At 37.8% G+C, this 20,173-nt stretch overlaps 1 protein-coding gene across 5 annotated transcripts in view; it reads right to left on the bottom strand.

The window, feature by feature from the left end:
- Positions 1 to 20,173, bottom strand: part of NPNT (nephronectin) — a 75,869-nt gene that overhangs the window by 18,445 nt on the left and 37,251 nt on the right. For all 5 annotated transcript variants that reach the window (XM_025465812.3, XM_025465814.3, XM_025465813.3 and 2 more), the window contains 5 exons: positions 16,339 to 16,458; positions 14,900 to 15,019; positions 12,555 to 12,689; positions 12,143 to 12,265; positions 9,964 to 10,347 (listed from right to left, as the gene is read on the bottom strand). In XM_025465812.3, the coding sequence (XP_025321597.1) occupies positions 9,964 to 10,347; positions 12,143 to 12,265; positions 12,555 to 12,689; positions 14,900 to 15,019; positions 16,339 to 16,458 (882 nt within the window). The remainder of the gene's footprint in view (positions 1 to 9,963; positions 10,348 to 12,142; positions 12,266 to 12,554; positions 12,690 to 14,899; positions 15,020 to 16,338; positions 16,459 to 20,173) is intronic.

Raw genomic sequence — 20,173 nt, 5'->3', positions numbered from 1 at the left:
TTGATACCTGCTATTAAGTGTGAGGTTATGAAATTGAAATATATTAGCAAATTTGAACACTCTTTGATTCAAAAGAACTACCTTAATCAATGTAGAAAATGTTAATTAAGATAAATGACTAGCCTTGCCTAAAAATAGAAGCATAACCAGGATAGACACTTGTACATGATTTTTCTAATTATTTTTCTCTGTTTTGTATTTAAGCTAATAGTCACTTTAAATATGTAATATATATTTTATAAAAACAAACATTTATCTGATACTGTGTAGTAGTTGCACCATTAATTTTTAGAATGGTGTAATTTTAGAGATTAAAAAAAGGATAGGAGAAATGCTAACAATTCTGGTTGGAGAACGAATTGGAGAATGAATAGGAGGCAGGTGAAAGTGGAGGTCAGAGAGTGATTATGACCAAAATCAACATAAAATGAAGAGTGCTCATATATTCTTCAAAAGATTCATTTCCTAAATTTTTTCCTTCCATTGGCCAATGTTTTACCCACCAAAAAATATCACGTGCCGTATGCTTCTTACAACCTTCTGCATGAACTAAAACAAAGGGAATGTACAGGTAGTGAGGCATACAGACAGCTGGATAGAAACGTGGTTGTGCTTAGGGACCTGGTACTCTTTCATAGTGGCTGGAGGGCCAGGGCCCCGGGAGAAGAATCGGCCACACAAATAAGAATAAGCAGGAAATCTCTTAAAAAAGATACTTTGTCCCAACCCTTTCTATGAAATATATTTTCCCCAGGAAGATGATATTAATATATAGCTTGTGTACATAAGTGAGGCTTCCCAAACAGTCAACTTTACTATTACCCAAAAAGCTTTACATTAGGAGTAGGCACAGTGAAGTAAATGTAAATATTATCACACACACCTCCCACTGCCAGACTTCTTCCAAAGAATTAACTGTAGCAAAATGTAAGCACTGTTCATTAAAGGTAGTTTTGCAAATTGTTTCTGTTCCAGGTGGCTACCATGACATTACCAAGGCTAGTTCTGGCATTTGTTGTGAGACTAGAAGATTAAAGATAACACTGTCTTACATTGCTTCTATGGTTAGGGCTTTGGTTCAGTGGAAGAGAATGGTGCATATGCAAATGTCCTAATATTCTGAAGGCTCTTTCTAGAAGCAAAACCTAGGGGATTTTTATAGACTACCGAGTGGGGGTGAATGATGGGAGTTTTATGAGGCAGCCTCCTGTCTCTCTCTCCTGTCCCCCAACCCCCCTCCCACCCACCCTTCTTTCCCTCTGTGTGTGAAGAACATATGCATTAGAGCTTTAAATGACCAGAGAGAAGCAAATAAAAGGATTGGAAAGGAGTTTCTGAAATTTCCTTAACCACATTAGAGAAAATTCTTAGCCATATACTGATTACTAGCAAAAAGAAAAGGGTTTCTGGGCTTCACAGAAAGAAGTCCTTGTCTGCCAAAGCTTTCATCCCACACGAAGAATCTAAAATGTTCAAAAGACAGCCCTTTGGGCTGAGAGTAAAGAGCAGAAGTGGAAAAAATGAAATCTCTGGTGAAAGGTAGAACAGAGACACCCCTCCAGTACTCAGTAAGGAGCCCAATTTACATGGCTCACCTATTTCTCCTTTGATAAAGTTTCAGAACAACTCAAAGCACTGCCTGAAGCAATCCCAGGAGAACAGAATATCTGAGATGGTTCTTTTCTAAGTACAACCATAAGGATGATAACACAACTTTTCCGGGACAAGAGAATACTTGCCAGGTTCTGTTCTCTTTCCCTCTTCCAAAACCAAAGGAAACCATGAAGGGTGGCCCTGCCAGGAGCCTGCAGAGCAGGTGGGCAGTGGAGGTTGCATGAACACCTAAGGGCCATGCAGAAGCCCACCTGCTGTGTAGGACAAGTGTCAATGCCCTCGGGCCACAGAAATCACATTTAAGGAAAAAAAAGCTTTGATTTTTGATATGTATCACACACATCCTGTAATATGTTTCCCACCAAGATAGACTCCTCTCTCAAAACGTTGTCACCATCTGCATAGCAGAGAAGTTGAGAGGATCCTGTCTCTCTCTCAACATGACAAGTGTTCCCCTAGTTACTATAAACACCGAAATGAAACAGGAGATTCCCATTATTTGGTAAAAAGTAAATGATATGTGAAGTAGCAGCTTTCCATTTGTGTTTTCTCTGCTCACCCAATAGCTCACACTAGCAAATCAATTTGGTTCAAAAGGACCTAGTTAGCTGAAAATAGTATTAAAATATCATGAACCATAATAAAAAGCATCATAAAAATATAGACTCAGAACTGCACACAAAATGGGGCTGTATTTTTTATGAGTTAAGTAGGAAAGTTAAGGTAGGTATCATTAGCATATAATTGAATTCAACAATATCAACAGCAGTAGTAATAGCTACGATGTATTGAGTTCTTATTACATGCCAAGCACTATGGTGCACCCGGTCATCTCATTTTCACAGCAGCTCAATGAGGTAGATACTATTATTCCCCCTTACAGATGAAGAAACAAAGGCACAGGAAGATTTCATAACATGGTCCAAATCACAGAGTGGCTATGAGCACAATACTTTTCCTAACAACATGATAGACAAATGTGCATACAACTTACAAAATTTTTGATTTCTGCTTTTGGTCGCTTTCGCCAAGAATTCAATTTGTACCTTCCAGAGAGAACTATGTTTTTTTCTTTGTCAGCTACCAAAAAATCAAATTAAAATATAAATCAAAAATCTTGAAAACTTTCAAAATTCACAGCACCACATCCTGAGCTGTAAGCAGTGACAACTCACTCCTTCAAAACGCTAGCAGAAATGTAATCTTCAGGGAGACAGCGGGCATCTTCTCAGGGTCTCTCTAGAGCCTTGCTGTTTACCAGAAAGCAAACTAGTTTGAAGACCTTTTCACCCCTCAGCAGAAGCAATCTTTTTACTCATTACCACAGAGAATCAGAAGAGAGATCCTATTTTCATGACTAAGAACAATGTGATCACACCAGCCACAGACTCTGTAAAAGCCACAGAAGGAAGATGAGAGAAGGAAATGGTACACAGCACGCAGTGGAGCAGCGATCACGAAAAGGGAAAGTTTTCTTTGTACTGCATGGTACTTGGAATTCCAACACATTCTCAGGATCTACAACAACAAAGCAACAATGAGTCTGGTTTTCTGACAAGGCCGCTCATAAGAGCACCTGATACACATTACATGATGTTCTATAATCTTTATTCGGCAACACTTCTTTATGTGAGCCAGATGCTTCATGCCACATTTTAGGCACAATTGCTCCATTGAAAACATTCCACATCTGGGCAGCCCCAGTGCTGTTTAGCGCCGCCTTCAGCCCAGGGCGTGATCCTGGAGACCCGGGATCGAGTCCCGCATCGGGCTCCCTGCATGGAGCCTGCTTCTCCCTCTGCCTATGTCTCTGCCTCTCTCACTATCATAAATAAATAAATAAATAATTTAAATACATAAAATAAAATAAAATAAAATAAAATAAAATAAAATAAAATAAAATAAAATAAAATAAAACAAAACAAAAAACATTCCACATCTGGCTCGTTCTGTCTTCATTTGAGAGACACTGTTCTACTGGTTGGAGCTCCCATTATGGTTTAGAGAGCCCTGCTTTTCGGTGTGGTCAGCAGACCAATGGCATTACTTGTGAGCTTGTTAGAAATGCAGACTTTCCAGTCCTACCCGAGACCCACTGAAATCAGAATTCGCACTTTAACAAAGTTCCACATGACTCGCACACACACTGAAGACAGAGAAGTACTTCCTTGGAAGGTCGGATTTAGTAAACGTGTGGTAGGGATTAGGAATCTCCATCTTAAATAAGCATCCTAGATTATTCTGGTTCAAAAGAGCTTCTGACAACTCTTCGAAAAAAAATCTGCTTCCTAGTCCAAATGGTATTATATTCCTTGCAGTAACCCGAGCTTCCTAGCTAAAACTGGATATACTGGACACACTCAATTGTAAAGACAATTTTGAAAAGTTAAAAATAGAAGTTAATAAAACTTTTAATGCATTTTAAAAAGCCAGTACGTTCTAAATAAAATATGCGAATCAGAATTCCATGGGGTACTTTTTCAAAACACACAGCTCACTCTCTCCCTGGGGAGAGTGAGATTCCATGACCGCTGATGCCTCTCCTAAAGAATCACTCCTAAAATAAATAACAGTGACCAACAGCAATGGGAAGAGTAAACATCAGTGACTGACGACAACAAAAGGACAAGAAAAATCATCACAAGGACCACAAACTGGACAGATTCACAATTACTAATTTGTTCTTTTTTCTTCCAAACTTTTAAATTCACCCAGACATATGCAGACATCTATTTTATACCTAATTGGGGTCAAATAATATATATAATTCTGTATATTCTTCTCATTTGCCCTTTTTTATAACATCAGTATTCTCCCAAAGCATTAAATATTTTTCAAAAAACATTGCTGCATAGTATTTCATGGTATTGCTAGACTAGAATTGCATTTTCCCCTAAGTTCCTTTACTTCCGATTCTCCATAAATTTTTTTTTTAATTTGCTTTGGGATAGCTCCTACCGGTTCTAATACTAGATTTTTGTCTTTGGTGCTCAGTTTCCAACTTTTTATCAATCCCTGTAGCATATCTCTAGTGTCCAAACAGGCATCCCACCAATTAAATCTTTTTCTTTGCTCTAAGTCTGCCCAGCATCTTTCCACTCTCCCTTAACCCCTCTACCAAGCTCTTCCAGAGCCCAAGATCAAACCCACTGGTCTCAGAAACCAGGCAGATGAAAGCTAATAATGCACAGTAATTTGTCCAAAGTCAAATAACTCATAAATAATAGAGGTGAGAATAGAAATTAAATCTTCTGGCTCAATGTTTTCTCTCCTAGGTTTCACATGCCTCAACCTTGTTTTCATATTTCCTCTTAATGCCTTTTCATTATTTCCCTACATCATGCTCAAAATCTGGAGGTGTATTGGAGTTTTCTAGAGAATATTTTTCTTTTTCTTTCTTTTTTTTTTTTTTTTTTTAAAGATTTTGATTATTTACCTGAGACAGAGAAAGAGAGAGAGAGAGAGAGAGAGAGAGAAAGAGACAGCATATGCTGGGGAACAGCAGAAGGAAGGAGAGAGAGAAGCAGGTTCCCCACTGAGCAGGAAGTCTGACATGGGGCCTGATCTCAGGACCCTGGGATCATGACCTGAGCCGAAGGCAGACACTTAAGTAACTGAGCCACCCAGGTGCCCCAGGAATGTTTGTTTTCAATTAGTAAACTAAGCTGTATTGGGATAAGAAAAAGACCATAATGTGAAATAACTTTTGATCATTTGGGGACAAACTATCAGAATCAACAAGTTAAATTTAGCTAGTTCAAACATTTGAAGAATAACTTAGATTGAGAAAATGTTGATTCCAACATAAAATTTTATTCTAGCCAATAAATATTTTTGAGTGCCTACTATATCCCAGCCATTGCGTGACTGTTTCAGGGAAAAACATCTGGGGAGTAAATGGCTGCTCACAAATCTGCACCATAATATACTTGGCAACAGAGGGAAATGATTTAGATTAGAAAAAACATGTTTAAAGAAATTCCACATGCAGTCACTATTAGGTCAGATGTGACTGTTACGTATCTTTGGACCATTTGAGACAGATGTGAAAAACAAAATGTGTGGTAGGGATTAGGAATTACCTGTGAGTTTGTTAGAAATGCAGAGTCTCCAGTCCTACCCTAGACCCAAAGGGGAACCCAAAAAGATTGCTAAGTGGGTTGAAAACAGTCTGTCTGTCTCTCTCTCTCTTTCTTTTGAAGAACAGTCTAAGAGGTTTATGAAATAGAAATTACCGAGTCCAAACAAGAGACAGTGTAGTAATTTCCAGAGAATGTTCTTTGAATACATGGAGTGTGGGGTCTGGAGACACTGACCACCTGTGTCCATCAGCCACAATTATCTGACACTACTGCACTGGTATAAACTACAATTTCAAGAATTTAGATTAAACAAAAGAAAGAATATCCCAACAGTAAGATGGGTAATTGTGAGGGACTTTAGTCACCCTTAGAGATTTGGGATATAACTGGGATGATTTCTTTAAGTTAACATAATAAGGACATCATACTTGGGTAATTAATTGATGTTGGTTTAGATGAAAGTTTTTAAGCCCCAAATTAAAATGTGAAAAGGCTGTATGATAATCATCCCATCTGGATTGCTTATTTGAAAATTTAAACTTTTTTTTTTGTTTTGACCCCACCCCTTTTAAGATTTTATTTATTTATTCATGAGAGAGAGGCAGAGACAGGCAGAGGGAGATGCAGGTTCCCACAAGGAGGCCAATGCAGGACTTGATCCCAGGACCCCAGGATCACGACCTGAGCCAATGGCAGATGGTCAACTGCTGAGCCACCCAGAAGTCCCTTGAACACCTTTCTTTTGTAGTAGTAAAAGGACTAAAATTCCAGCTTCAATGATACTTTGTTTACACCTACAAGAAATGTTCTTTTAAGGGGCTCTTTCTTAGATCCTTCTCGCATTAAAAAGATGTGCCTACCTTCACACAGGCCAACTTTTAACCAATAAAATTATAAAGCAAAAATTATTTGAGCTAGTCAATATATAGCTTGAGACATTATATCTAAACTGACATCACTTGCCTTCTCATTCCTATCAGATTTTCAGATTTAATAATCCACTGAATACAATGCCAATCTCTAAAAAGAAAGGGGGAAGGGAGGGAGAGAATAAAGAGAGGATAATGGTGGCAAAACCACAGTGAAAAACTAAGGAACAATCAGAAAAGAATATTTTTTAATTCTTAAATATAGATTTAATGTGTTATTATACCAAACTAGCTTTTATATGGAAAATCTGATTATATGATGATAATTTATTTTAAAATGCTATGAGTAATCTATCCATTCCTTTGTTCCATAACTAATGTTCAAGTGCCAATTATGAGCCAGGCATTATGCTAGGTTCTTGAGATACACCAATGAACAAAACAAAAATCCCTGCCCTCAAAAAATTTGTATTCTAGAAGGGAGATCCATCGATAGACACAATAAGTAAGTAATACAATTTATTAAAAGGTAATAAATGCTATTTAAAAGAGAAAGGCAGTAGAGAGGAGTGCTGCTGGTGGTTGGTAGGAGTCACAGTATTGAATACAGGGTATTGAAAGTCATAGTATAGAATATGGCCTCCCTGGTAAGCTGACATTTGTATAAAGAGGTGAGAGAGTGAGACAAGCTGAGAGCTGGGGAAAGAGTGTCCCAGGGAGAGGGAACGGTTGGAGCAAAAGTCCTAAGATAGAAACAGTTTGAGGGTCAAAAGGGACAGCTGTCTGGTTTTCTCCTCAACCCCCCAGGGTACCAGTAGGTTACTGCAGATGTTGGGCTGCTCCTACCTCTGTGCCTCTGATGTGTGTGGTCCCTATGAACTATAGTACTACAGAGCTATGTACTACAGTACAGAGCTTTCCTCAAGCTCTTCACCCCTGTCCACCCTAACTTCCTGCCCAGAGACTGATTAGATGCTCTCCTCCCATAAGTTGCCACACAAATCTCTCTTAACATGGTATTCCAGTTATCTTCTGGGCGACTATCCTTCCCACTAGATTATTATACCTTTTCTGTTTTATCTTTTAAATCCACTGTGTAATATGGGGCCTGCAATTCTAAAACACATTCAAAAGTGTTTACTGATTAAATGAATGATTAGATTAAAAGTTAAATAGGATGTGATATAGTTAGGTTTCCCATCTCTGAGAGTTTTTTGTTTTTTTTTTTTTAAGATTTCATTTATTTATTCATGAGAGACAGACAGAGAGAGAGAGAGAGGCAGAGGCACAGGCAGAGGGAGAAGCAGGCTCCATGCAGGGAGCCTGACTCTGAACTCGATCCCAGGTCTCCAGGATCAGGCCCTGGGCTGAAGGCGGCGCTAAACCGCTGAGCCACCTGGGCTGCCCAAATCTCTGAGAGTTTTTGAGTAAATCTGAATATGTTAGAATTGTTACACTGGATAGGAACTGAGATCTACTATATGACTTTGTGATATTATACACACATTGTAATCGGCCCAGTTGACTGCCTTTTATGCAGTTCTTTATAATATTTAACAATAAGAACATATGATTGATACTTTGTACAGCTAATTCTTTTTATGTCTCATTATTATTCAAGGCATGGCCTATGATTCAAATGTCCTCGTAAAGAGTTTATTAAAAACGTGCAGAAGTAAACCCAAGCATAAATGTTCAACTAATATTTGACAAGGGAGCTAAGAAAAGATAGTCTTTTCAATAAATGGTGCTGGGATAATTGGATATTCACATACAAAAGAATGAAAGTAGACCCTTATCTTATATAACATAAACAAATTAACTCAATGATTAAAGACATGAACATAAGATCTGAAACCATGAAACTCCTAGAAGAAAACAGGGAAAAACTCCTTGACATGGGTCTTGGCAATAATTTTTTGACTATGAGACCTAAAGCAAAAGCAATAAAAAAAAAAAAAAAAAAAAGGATTGCAACAAACACAGAAGCTTCTACACAGCAAAAGACACCATCAACAAAATGAAAAGACAACCTATGAAATGGAGAAAAATATTTGAAAACAACATTATCCCATATCTGATATGGGACTAATATCTAAAATACACAGGGAATTCCTATAACTCAATAACAAAAAACCCCAAGTAATCTGATTAAAAACGAGCAGATGACTTGAATAGACATTTTTCTAAAGAGGACACACAGATGGGCAAGACACATGAAAAAGGTTCAACATCACTAATTATTAGGTAAATAAAACCACAATGAGATATCACTTTGTGTCTGTTAGGATGGGCATCATTAAAAAGACAAGAGATGATCAATGCTGGCAAAGAAGTGGAGAAAAGAAAATGAGAGAACCCTTATGCACTGTCAGTGGGAATGTAAATTAGTGCAGACACCATGGAAAACAGTATGGAGGTTCCTCAAAAAATTAAAACTAGAACTACCACATGATCCAGCAATTCCACTTCTGGGTACTTATCCAAAGAAAATGAAAATACTATGTCAAAGATAAATCACCACTCCTGTGGTCACTGCAACATTATTCACGATAGCCATGACATGGAAACGACTTAAGTGTCCATCAATGGATGAATGGATAAAGAAGGTGTATAAATACACAATGTGACGTATACACAATTCAGGCTTTAAAAAAATGAGAAGATCCTGCCATCTGAGAGAATATGGATACACTTGAGGCATTAAGCTAAGTGAAGTAAGTCAGACAGAGAAAGACAAATACTATATACTCTCACATTATTATAGGTAGAATCTTTATTATTATTATTATTTTTTTTTAATTTGTATTTATTTATGATAGTCACAGAGAGAGAGAGAGAGAGGCAGAGACACAGGCAGAGGGAGAAGCAGGCTCCATGCACCGGGAGCCCGACGTGGGACTCGACCCCGGGTCTGAGGGGATCGCGCCCTGGGCCAAAGGCAGGCGCTAAACCACTGCGCCACCCAGGGATCCCTAGGTAGAATCTTTAAAAACTTATAGAAAATGATCAGATCTGTGATTACTAAGGGTGCTGGGTGGGGGAGGGTGAACTAGAGGAAAGTAGTCAAAAGATACAAAGCTCCAGATATAAGATAAATAAGTACTAGGGATATAATGTATAATGTTATTACTATAGTTGATACTACTATAGGATTTATATGAAAGTTGTTAGAGTAAATCCTAAGAGTTCTAATCACAGAAAAATCTTTTTTCTTTTTACTTATGTGAGATGATGGATATTAACTAAACTTATTGTGGTGATCATTTCACAATATATGTAAGTCAAACCATTACTCTGTACTCCTTAAACTTTATATGGTGCTGTATGTCAATTACATCTCAACACAACTGGGAAAAAAATCCTCCAAAATATGTGCTAACATATATATGACTTACTGAACACATCTCCTCTCGGTTTTTGAGGATCTGTCTGTATCCTGTTATCAACTGTAATCCATCTTGAAGATGTAGTGGCAACTGGTGCTACAGGAGTCAGTTTGGCGCTTGGGCTTTCTGGAGCTGTTGCTGGTGGAGATGTTCTGAGTTCTGTGGGTGGAGGTGGGGTAGGCTCTGGTGCTGGCCTTGGTGTAGGTCTTGTTGTGGGTTTAGAAGTGGGTCTGTTGGTAATAACAGGTGGAATATATGGTGTCTTCAGAGGCCACCTTGTACTTCCAACATCAGGAATCCAATTGCTGTGTCCTCCATCACCCTTTGAAATGGTACCATTTCCCTTTGGTACATGAATTGGACCTGAAGGTTCAATCATGACTTTTGGAATATCTGAAAAAGTCAAAAGATTCAAATTAGTGTATAACCATCTCTCACTAGAAGTTTGGTCATGGAATCAAACTGTGAAAAACACCTTAAAAAATTTCATGCCCACTAGGCTTATTTTTCACATTTAGAATATTCCTCTACTATAAGTAATACTGTTTTTCAAATAACAACTATGTGTATGTATGAATATGTATCTATATAACTTATTTATACCTATATATCTTACATAGATACACATTCATACACATATGTGGATATATGCAAAAAATATATTGGTATTTCTATAATGGAATATATTATTTACAACACAAAGAATTTCAAGTATTTGTAAAATGGAGACAACAATCCTTGAGATTTTTAAAATGCAGAAACATTCTACGTTTTTTTAAAATATGAGAACTGTATGTTCAGAATCTAAGTTAGGTGTCCCTAGAGCACACATTATTAGAAAATCATGTTTTGATTGTCTAAAGATTAATACTTTTCTCTTCCATACTCTATATAAATTCAACTCATGTAAAACATTTTCATTAAATGTTCTGTATTTTTTTAAGGATCTTATTTATTTGAGAGAGCACAGCAGGAAGGGCAAAAGGAGGGGGAAAAAGAATCTCAAGCAGAGTCCGCACTGAGCAAGGAGCCAGACAGAGGGTTCAATCTCATGACCTTGAGATCACAGACCTGAGGATCATAACCTAAGGTGAAACCAAGAGTCAGATGCTTAACTGACTCAAGCACCCACCTAAATGTTCTGTGTATTTTTTAAAGTTGGTTTGCTTTCCCCTTACTAATTTATACAATTGCTTAAAAAAAACTTCAGAAGTCACCATGATTATCTGTGGAATCTTTTTCTGTGATTATCTTCACCAAAAGGAATTAGTATTTAATCTTCCTGAAATGATATACTCTAGGCTAGTAGTATAACTACATGACCCTTCAAAAATCCTTTAATCTCTATGATTTTATGGCTCCTGATTTTCAGTAAATATTTTATTCCAAAACTTTAAAAATTATCTATTGTCACATGAAAGGTATGCTAAATTGTGGCCTTTAATTTGTAAAACTTTCATCTTGGAGGTTATTTTTTTCATGTTTATCTACTAACATAGCCATACTCCAAACAGAGCTCGTAAGGATTTAAAAAGCAAAACAGTCCTAAACTTAGAGAAAATAAATATCAGAATGATTTAATAGAATTAGGAGACCTAAAACAGAGAAACAAAAAAATATAATATATTCAGATTTTCCCTTTGTCATAATCAAATGCTAATTTATTTCTGATTATAACAAAATCAAATTCTCAGGGATAGCCCCATAATTTCTTGCCAGCCAAAGGGAAGCTTCTGAGAGATTTTAGTAAAGGAATTGAATGTTTTAAGATTAGAATGTATTACTCGGTCCTTAATTTTTTTTTAAGATTTATTTATTTATTTATGATAGACACAGAGAGGAGAAAAAGAGAGAGAAAGAGAGAGAGAGAGAGGCAGAGACACAGGAGGAGGGAGAAGCAGGCTCCATGCCGAGAGCCCGATGCGGGACTCGATCCCGGGACTCCAGGATCACGCCCTGGGCCAAAGGCAGGCGCTAAACCGCTGAGCCACCCAAGGATCCCCTCGGTCTTTAATTTTTAAAAAATACCTGAGCAAGTGATTTGTAGAAAATACAGATTAACATTATTAGTTATAAAAAATATACTTTTTTGATAACTAATCTTGTTCTTCCTTTTCCCTAGTAATGGCCTTTGTGTAATCTTGTATTTCCTGCTAGAATTCAAAGCTGGGAGATGAGCATTACTCACACACACAGTTCAGTCCGTCCCCCTGGTATCCATCTTTACATTGACACTTGTAGGATCCGTGTATGTTGTAACATCGAGCAAAGCGGCTGCACTGATACTGACCAAGAGAGCATTCATCTATATCTATAACAGGAAGTGGAAAAGAAGAAGTTTATTTGGAAGATATGTATGATGCCATCAAAAATATATAGTTTCCAAAAAAAATTTTTTGGAAGGGCCACATAAAACCAGCAGATAAACAGAAGAAACAAAGGACATATGCATCCAGAACTACCAAATGGTTGCACTGCACTTCTGTTCAATGCAATGCCAGTACCCTCCCCTGCCTCTGACATCCCCACCACCACCAGAGTGAAGAGATCTTTCCACATCACAGGAAGAAGCAAACAAAGTGATGGTTGTGGTTCATTACCGTGACACTGATATTTCCCTGCAATGTACATGAGGTCGAAGCCTTTGTGACACTTGCAGATGTAACTCCCGAAAGTGTTGACACACTGCCTAAATCTAGGGCAGGAGGCTCTTCCAGTAGCACATTCATCAACATCTAGAAACAGAAATCAATTGTGCCTTAGAAGGCGCAACAGCATGTTCAGATGGAACAGATTTTAAAATAAACGTCAGCAAACGGTTGCCTGGCACAGAGCAGCTCATCATAAATGTTATCCAGCTGGTTGCCCCAACAGGTGACATAAATTCCACATCTCCAAATTTCAAAGCATCCTCCTGACTGGAGCTTTCTGGCATCTCCACACAGACTGCACCTCTACCTACCAGTTGCTCCAACTGGAAATGTGAGGCACCCTTAACAACCCCATTTCCCCTAAACTCATATCATCAGGACCAGTTAATCAGGCCTAGTCTTCTCTTCATCCCCTACCACTACCCTAGCTACCATCTTCCAGGTTTGGCTGTTACAAGAGCCTCTGAACTAGTCCTTACCCTGCCAATTAACCCCTCTAGAACATTCTCATTCAACTGTCACAATGTTTTATTAAAACTTAAGATTGGGGGCAGCCCAGGTGGCTCAGGTGTTTAGCGTCGCCTTCAGCCCAGGACCTGATCCTGGAGACCCGGGATCGAGTCCCACGTCGGGTTCCCTGCATGGAGCCTGTTTCTCCCTCTGCCTGTGTCTCTGCCTCTCTCTCTCTCTCTCTCTCTCTCTGTGTCTCTCATGAATAAATAAATAAAATCTTTAAAAAAAAAAAACCCTTAAGATTGGAATATTAAAACTCCTCAACTCTTTCTACTTGCTTTTAATTTTTTTTAAATTACTTATTTGAAGAGAGATAATGAGAGAATACAAGCAGGGGGGAGGGGCAGAGGGAGAAGGAGAAGCAGGCTCCCCTGCTGAGCAGGGAGCCAGACATGGGGCTCAATCCCAGGACCCTGGGATTATGACCTGAGCTGAAGGCAGATGCTTAACCGACTGAGCCACTCAGGCACGCCTTCTACTTGTTTTTTTAAACTAAATCCTCATTCCTCATGATGTCCATGAACACCCTGCAATAACTATGCAGTCCTTACATACCTCACCAGTTAGATGTCAAGCCACTGCCCTCGTGCTCACTCAGCACTGAAGCCACACTGGCCTTTCTTTCTAAACCTCACACAGGCCAGCCCTCTGGTCTCTTTCACTGCAGCACCCTGCACTATTTCCACCTGCTCGGTGATTATCCACATGACCAGTGGTCCAGGTCTTACTTAAGGGCTTTCCTTGACCATTGCTTTCTAAAATAAACCCTTTGTGATTTCCCCTTAGTACCTCACATTAATATTTAGCATTGTTCATAATTTTATTAGACATTTGTTTCTTTTCTGTTTTCTCCATTAGAGTATCAGCTTCACAAGGATCAAAATCTTGTCTGCTTTGTCCACTACTATATATCTTAGCACTTGGCACAGCGCCTGAAACATAGAAAGTACTAAATAAATCTCTCTTGAATCACTACCTCTATTCGTTGAGTATGTACTACGTGCTAGGTACTCTCCTCAGCCCTTTGTTTATTTTAAAGATTTTATTTATTTATTCATGAGAGACACACAGAGAGAGGCAGAGACATAGGCAGAGGGAGAAGCAGGCTGTATGCAGGGAGCCCGACCGATGTGAGACTCGATCCCAGGTCCCCAGGATCAGACCCTGGGCCAAAGGCGGCGCTAAACCGCTGAGCCACCCGGGCTGCCCTCCTCAGCCCTTTGTATACATAATCCCATTCAATCCTTCCTTACGATGATGGTTCTATGTGGCATTACTCCCATTTTAAACATGAGGAGACTCAAGCTCAAAGGGAAGTCTCTTGCCTCAGGTTACATATCAAGCACATGGCAATGCTAGATTTGAAATCAAAGTCCAGACTATTAACCACAATCCTATCCTGTCTTCCCAATTTACAGGGAAAAAAAATCTAACTCTAATGCAGTAGGTACAATCTAGCCGTGCCTACCTATTCAGCCTTAGCACTCAATGCTTCCTTCTGCTCTTCTGCTTTCCCCAGATACTGTGCTCTTTTAAACTTCAGAGTCCTTGCACATGGGGTTTCCTCTTCCTGAAGCTTCTTCCTGTCCCTCATTTTTAGGGAAACAAGGTCTGCATCAACCATTCAAGAGAGAGGTCCTCTTGAGACATGTGTTATCTTCTAAAGGTTAGCCAATTGCCTGATGTAGGCAGCTGCCTCTGTTCCTTACTCCCATCATCTTTCACTTTCTCCTTTTATCCCAGAGAGGCTGGTGACAAAGATGCTTGATTTTACAACTCACCCACACAGGTCCTCCCATCAGGAGCCAGCTGGAGGCCGGGAGAGGGGCACTGGCACCGGATCTGTCCTTTGACAACATCACAGCCATACTGACAGTTTGCCATGGAGCATGTCAGGGTACCTGGAAAGAGTGTGACTGGCTGATTCAGAGAGGCAGAGGACAAATTCTATAACTGAAATAAACGTTTTTTGTTTTTTACCAGGCACTGAATCAACAATGAAGACAAAAAGGCCTCAGTTATTCAACAGTCAAAGACAGCCAAAAATAAGAGAGAGGCACAGAAAGACCTCACTCCCCCCCAGGGAGCAAGAAGATTAAGAAGTGAACCAGTTCTGTTAATATCTGAGGAAGACGTTTAATGCATTTAAAAAATGAAAAGACAAATATAAAACTTTATCTCACATAGATTATCTGGAAATGCTTCCAGTGGTCAAGGAAAGTGGAGGATTGAGGTAATTCTCTAGATTACTTATGCTAAATTCTGGTCTTAACTAAAACATTCAATTCACTTTCTCAATCTCCCACTAAATTTTTCTAGGAACAGTAGTAGACTTCCTACCAGGTTGTATGCTAGAGGATTCTAACATCACTGCCACATGGTATTAAACATGAATTTAGCTAATTCTAAAGGTTCCATGTTAAATATGCAATGCTAAATAAGATTAGCTGAACTTTTTAATAAAATACAACCCAGTTAGAGATAACCGATAATTGCCTAATTGATAACTAGCTTACCAGATAACTCAGGAAAAATAAAAATCAAGTCATCCATTGTCAGAGATCATATAAACACAAACTTAATTCAATGTTCAGCCTACAGAAAATTTCAGGGCACTGTCCATCTTAGAAACACATCCCAATGATAGTAGGAAAGCATGATCCATTTCTTTCTCACAAAGACACACGAAATCTAATGTTACTGGAATCATTTATTTTTTCTAATTGATGTACAAAAATTTTGTTTTTTAGAAAAGTGATATCTTAGTCTTTAGACTATTATAAAGAACTGTAAAAGTGAAGTGAGAAGGTACTTATGAATGGTTTGCACTCAATCAACAGACCTGATGGATTCTCTACCAGCTAAGAGTTTAGTGTCTATGCTTATGAACAGCAACACAGTCCCTACATAGGCACTAATGTTCTTCTAGCTGGAATAGTTCTTGGCGCAGATAGAAGACAGGCAAAAATGTGTTGGGAAAAAGATTAGAAAATATAGTTTTACATTTCTTAAATACCACTTCCAAATCAAATTAACACTGACACCCATGGTAATATAATGCTAGATGTGTAAAATGGGCAACTTTTATTTTCCATTCCTTAGGCACACATGCTCACATCCTGGTAAGGAGGGCCTGGGAGGCTATTTTCACACACCCTATCAGAGCACAGCATGAAATCAAGCCAGAGCACTTATAAAACAGTTAAGATTCTTGACATACTTGAGCAGGACCCATCTGGCATGAGCATATATCCGTTGAGACAGTAGCACTTGTAGCTGCCATAAGTGTTCATACACCTGTGCTTGCAGGGCCGAGGCTTCAGACCGCACTCGTTCAGATCTGAAAAGAGTGGAGGTTGATGCAGCAAAATGAGAAGACCTCAACGCTAATGTCAACAAATTTAAAATATTTCTCTATATTGAAGAATGAGTAAGCAAAGTAGGACAAGCTATAGTAACCAGTAGTTAACATAAGAGATAGAGCATGCTTATCCCATCTTAATTTTAATGCTCGTTACTCTAGGGGTGACCAAGAGCTTTCTATCAGAAATGACCAAATGCTTTATAACAATGAGAGGGTTGTGTGAACTTCTGGAGGTTAGACTACACAGTACCTGTGGTCTCTGTCCACAAAGGACAGTTAGAAAAATTCTCCTCACAGACACATGCCTACCTTATCATCCCTACTCTCCTCCTCATGGGTACAGCTCCTCTGCTATCTACCTCACTGACTCCAATACCCTCCAAATATCTGGGTTTACTACCAGCTTCATTCTGACTATGTGATCTTCCTCTTTCAATTCCTTCCATCTCTGTTCTTAAAAAGATACTCTGTGAGCCTATCTCAGTTTACAGGAAGTAATTTAAAACATTCAACTGCTTTGACCTTTCCAAAGGAAGGCTCTATTTTCAGAGGGTAAAAGCTACATGAATTAGAGTGATCACTACTGTGGTTTCTCTTATTCAATCTTACAGATTCTACACTGATCTCAGATTAAAGAAGAAATTTCACTTTCCTGCTTTACTGACGTATTCAAATAATAAACAAACCACCACAAAACCTACATATTTTCATTCATTTGGCAGTTAAGAAAGGCATATGGGAATACTAACAAATGATACGTAATGGACTATTATTATGTATTTTGGGTTTGTTTGGGTTAAATATCAACATAAATCAAAAACTCCACATAAGAATTTTCTAACCCAAGTTGAATACTGCTTCAGGTGAACCAAAACTAATAATGACAAACACTAAAATAGAAATGCCCAAAATACAGACTTCATTTTACAAAAATATGACATGTTTATTTTGTCCAGAACTTCCAGTGTTAGCACCTGATTAGATAATTTCGTTATCTATTAATCCTTGTGACCAAATCAGAAATATAGATATATCTAGTGGCAAGATGTTTTAATCTAATCAAACTTAAATCTGACCTGCCCATTTATTGGAAATCTATATATTTCACTTAATTAAACCACCAAATTACATGGCTTTAAATCCACCTCATAACTATTACAATTTATAAATGTTTTCATATTTTACTGACTTTCCAATTTGAGTCTTTTTTTTTTTTTAACCTTAACCCAACAGTGAGCAGGTCCCCAGCTGGGCAAATCCTAGGAAGGCTAAGTAAACTAGAAATCTTCAACATCTCCTTTGCTTTCTTCAATTTTTTACTTTCTTGTCTCGTGCTCAGTCAAGGGCATTCAAAACAGAATCACATCTTAAAATGTATTTTTAAAAATTTTTCTCAAAGAAAGTGCCTTGTAGGTTACAGTATCAACAAAATTTGATTTCTCCCTCTGTTAAATGAAGTAAAAATTTTAAATCAAGGAAGAAAGACAAAAAAATTCACTCTACCTCTCATATTCTTCTACCTTGTATTTCAATATTTACTAAAAATTAGTCAGGGACTCTCTTCTCATGGTCTAAGAGAAGTTAGTTATCATTCCTAATACATCCATACATCCCTACAGATTCACACCTGGCTTTGGTTAAGTCCTGGATTGATATTAAAAGGTATTTAAATCTGAGCACATTATTAGAGAAAGGCTTTGTTTTAAATATTTTTTGCACTAAGCAAATATAGAACAGAACAGTACAACAAAGCCACAGAGTAAGACTGAATTCTGTATCTTAAGGGAAGGATACTGATGGATAGAAAATGTATCAATTAAGAACCCTTAGGCTTATTTTTAAAGAACCACAGAAACTTCTGTGAGTTCCTGATAGAAACTGGTCAGAGGTTTGTAGCTCTATGCAACTCATATGTAAGGGACACTTATGCTGATGGAAATTTCTTTAGACACCCTGTCCATGAAATGAAGCTGAAGCCAAGTTGAGGCAGCTCTAGTCTCAGCCAATAAAGAAGCTCCCAAGATTGCTATGAGAGTTTTCGTGATCCAGACTGGGGCTGCTAGTGGTCTTCAGTCCATACTCATCCTTTCCCATGAGAAAAAGCACTTTGGGGTTAAGTATCATGAAATTGAAACAAAGTGAAAAACAAGACATCGTAATTAAAAAATAAACAAAAACAACCCCCACCTGGGAATCACTCTATGAAATACTATGGAAGAGGATAGAAACATGAAGCATTTGATGGGTAAATGTAGAGACATTTGTTGGCTCTCTTACGATTTATTAGTTTGACACATAAATATCCAAATACATTGAAAACAGTTTGAGAAAGTTGTACTGTAACAGCTGGTGACAGAGTGGCGATACTCCCTGAGAGATGGTTGGGGTTGACATCTCCAGTGATTGCCATCATTACCCATCTGCTACAGGCATGTGTGTCCTAAAAACTTCACACTGACCCTTACAAAATCCACTGCAGAAATTATGAAATAGAATTCCACAATAATCCATGTTATCAATATTTACCAAATATAAGACTTCTGCTAAAAGCAGGGAGCTTCAAAAGATTAAAAGCATCTGGTGTCCTGGTGATGAACTTTTTCTAAATTTTCTCCAGGGCTTCTAGTCTATTATTATTCTAACTCTATTTTCTTATTGACCTAATGCCTTATAAAATTGAGTTAATAAGTACTGCTTTCAAAATCTCATAGACTACTGATCTAGTAATGCTTGTGTTACTATCAAGTCAGAAAATCAAAAACATTTCCAATTCATAGTAAATTCTCCTATAATAATAAACAGAACAATATAAGGAACATGTTCCTTGATCACACTTTCTCAAATCAATCTTAAAAGCTGATATAAGAACATAGGAAAGAAAACTTTAGTGTATTTACTTAAAATCACTTTTATCTTGCTCTTTCTCTAGAAGTTTATAACATAAATTATAAAGAGAATCTATAATAAAATTAATGAGTTTTGTCATGTACCTATCTTACCACATCAAAGGTATCATTGTACAATTAAACTGTTTAAATTCTGAATGCTCTAATTATTATGTACACATTCTTAAAGAACACCTATGACAGTGAGTATATTTAAGCAGGTTGATGGATTCAGGAGCTTGGGGAGGTGGGGGGAGGGAGGAGAGTCAGAAGAGGGCTATTCCAGAACAAAAATGCAAGCTGCACAGCATTATAATTACATTTTAGGAAAAAAGAATCAGAAATTTTATTAGCATGCAGACACTGAAAAGTAGCTTGAAAAATCTAGCATAGATTCACTGAATAAGATAACCCAATGAATTTTTAAGGGAAATAATCTTTCACTCATTTAACACATTTGGACTTTTTTCTTCTTTGAACCTTAAACTGGGCAATGTCTCAGAAATTCAACCTTTTACATTTTATATGTCTAAAGTAGAGGTCACAGGCAAACAGACGTCAACTGCCATACTTTTTATTTTTAAATTATCAATGTTGAAATTAATCCTATTGTCCTAATTCTTTATGCAGAAGGTACATAAGTGCATTAAGTTCCCTATCAGCAGAGAGACAATAATTAATAATTTAAACTATTTTAATTCAATAATTCTAAGTTCCTAAGTATATGAGTGGATGAAGCATATGATCTTCTAGAACAAAAACTGTAAAATCATGCTGCCACCTGACTTTTGTACAAAACTTTCCAT

This window comes from Canis lupus, chromosome 32, assembly GCF_003254725.2.
Source record: "Canis lupus dingo isolate Sandy chromosome 32, ASM325472v2, whole genome shotgun sequence".
Taxonomy (NCBI): domain Eukaryota; kingdom Metazoa; phylum Chordata; class Mammalia; order Carnivora; family Canidae; genus Canis; species Canis lupus.
Note: the sequence above shows the minus strand (reverse complement) of the source record. Positions and strands in the feature narration are given on the sequence as shown.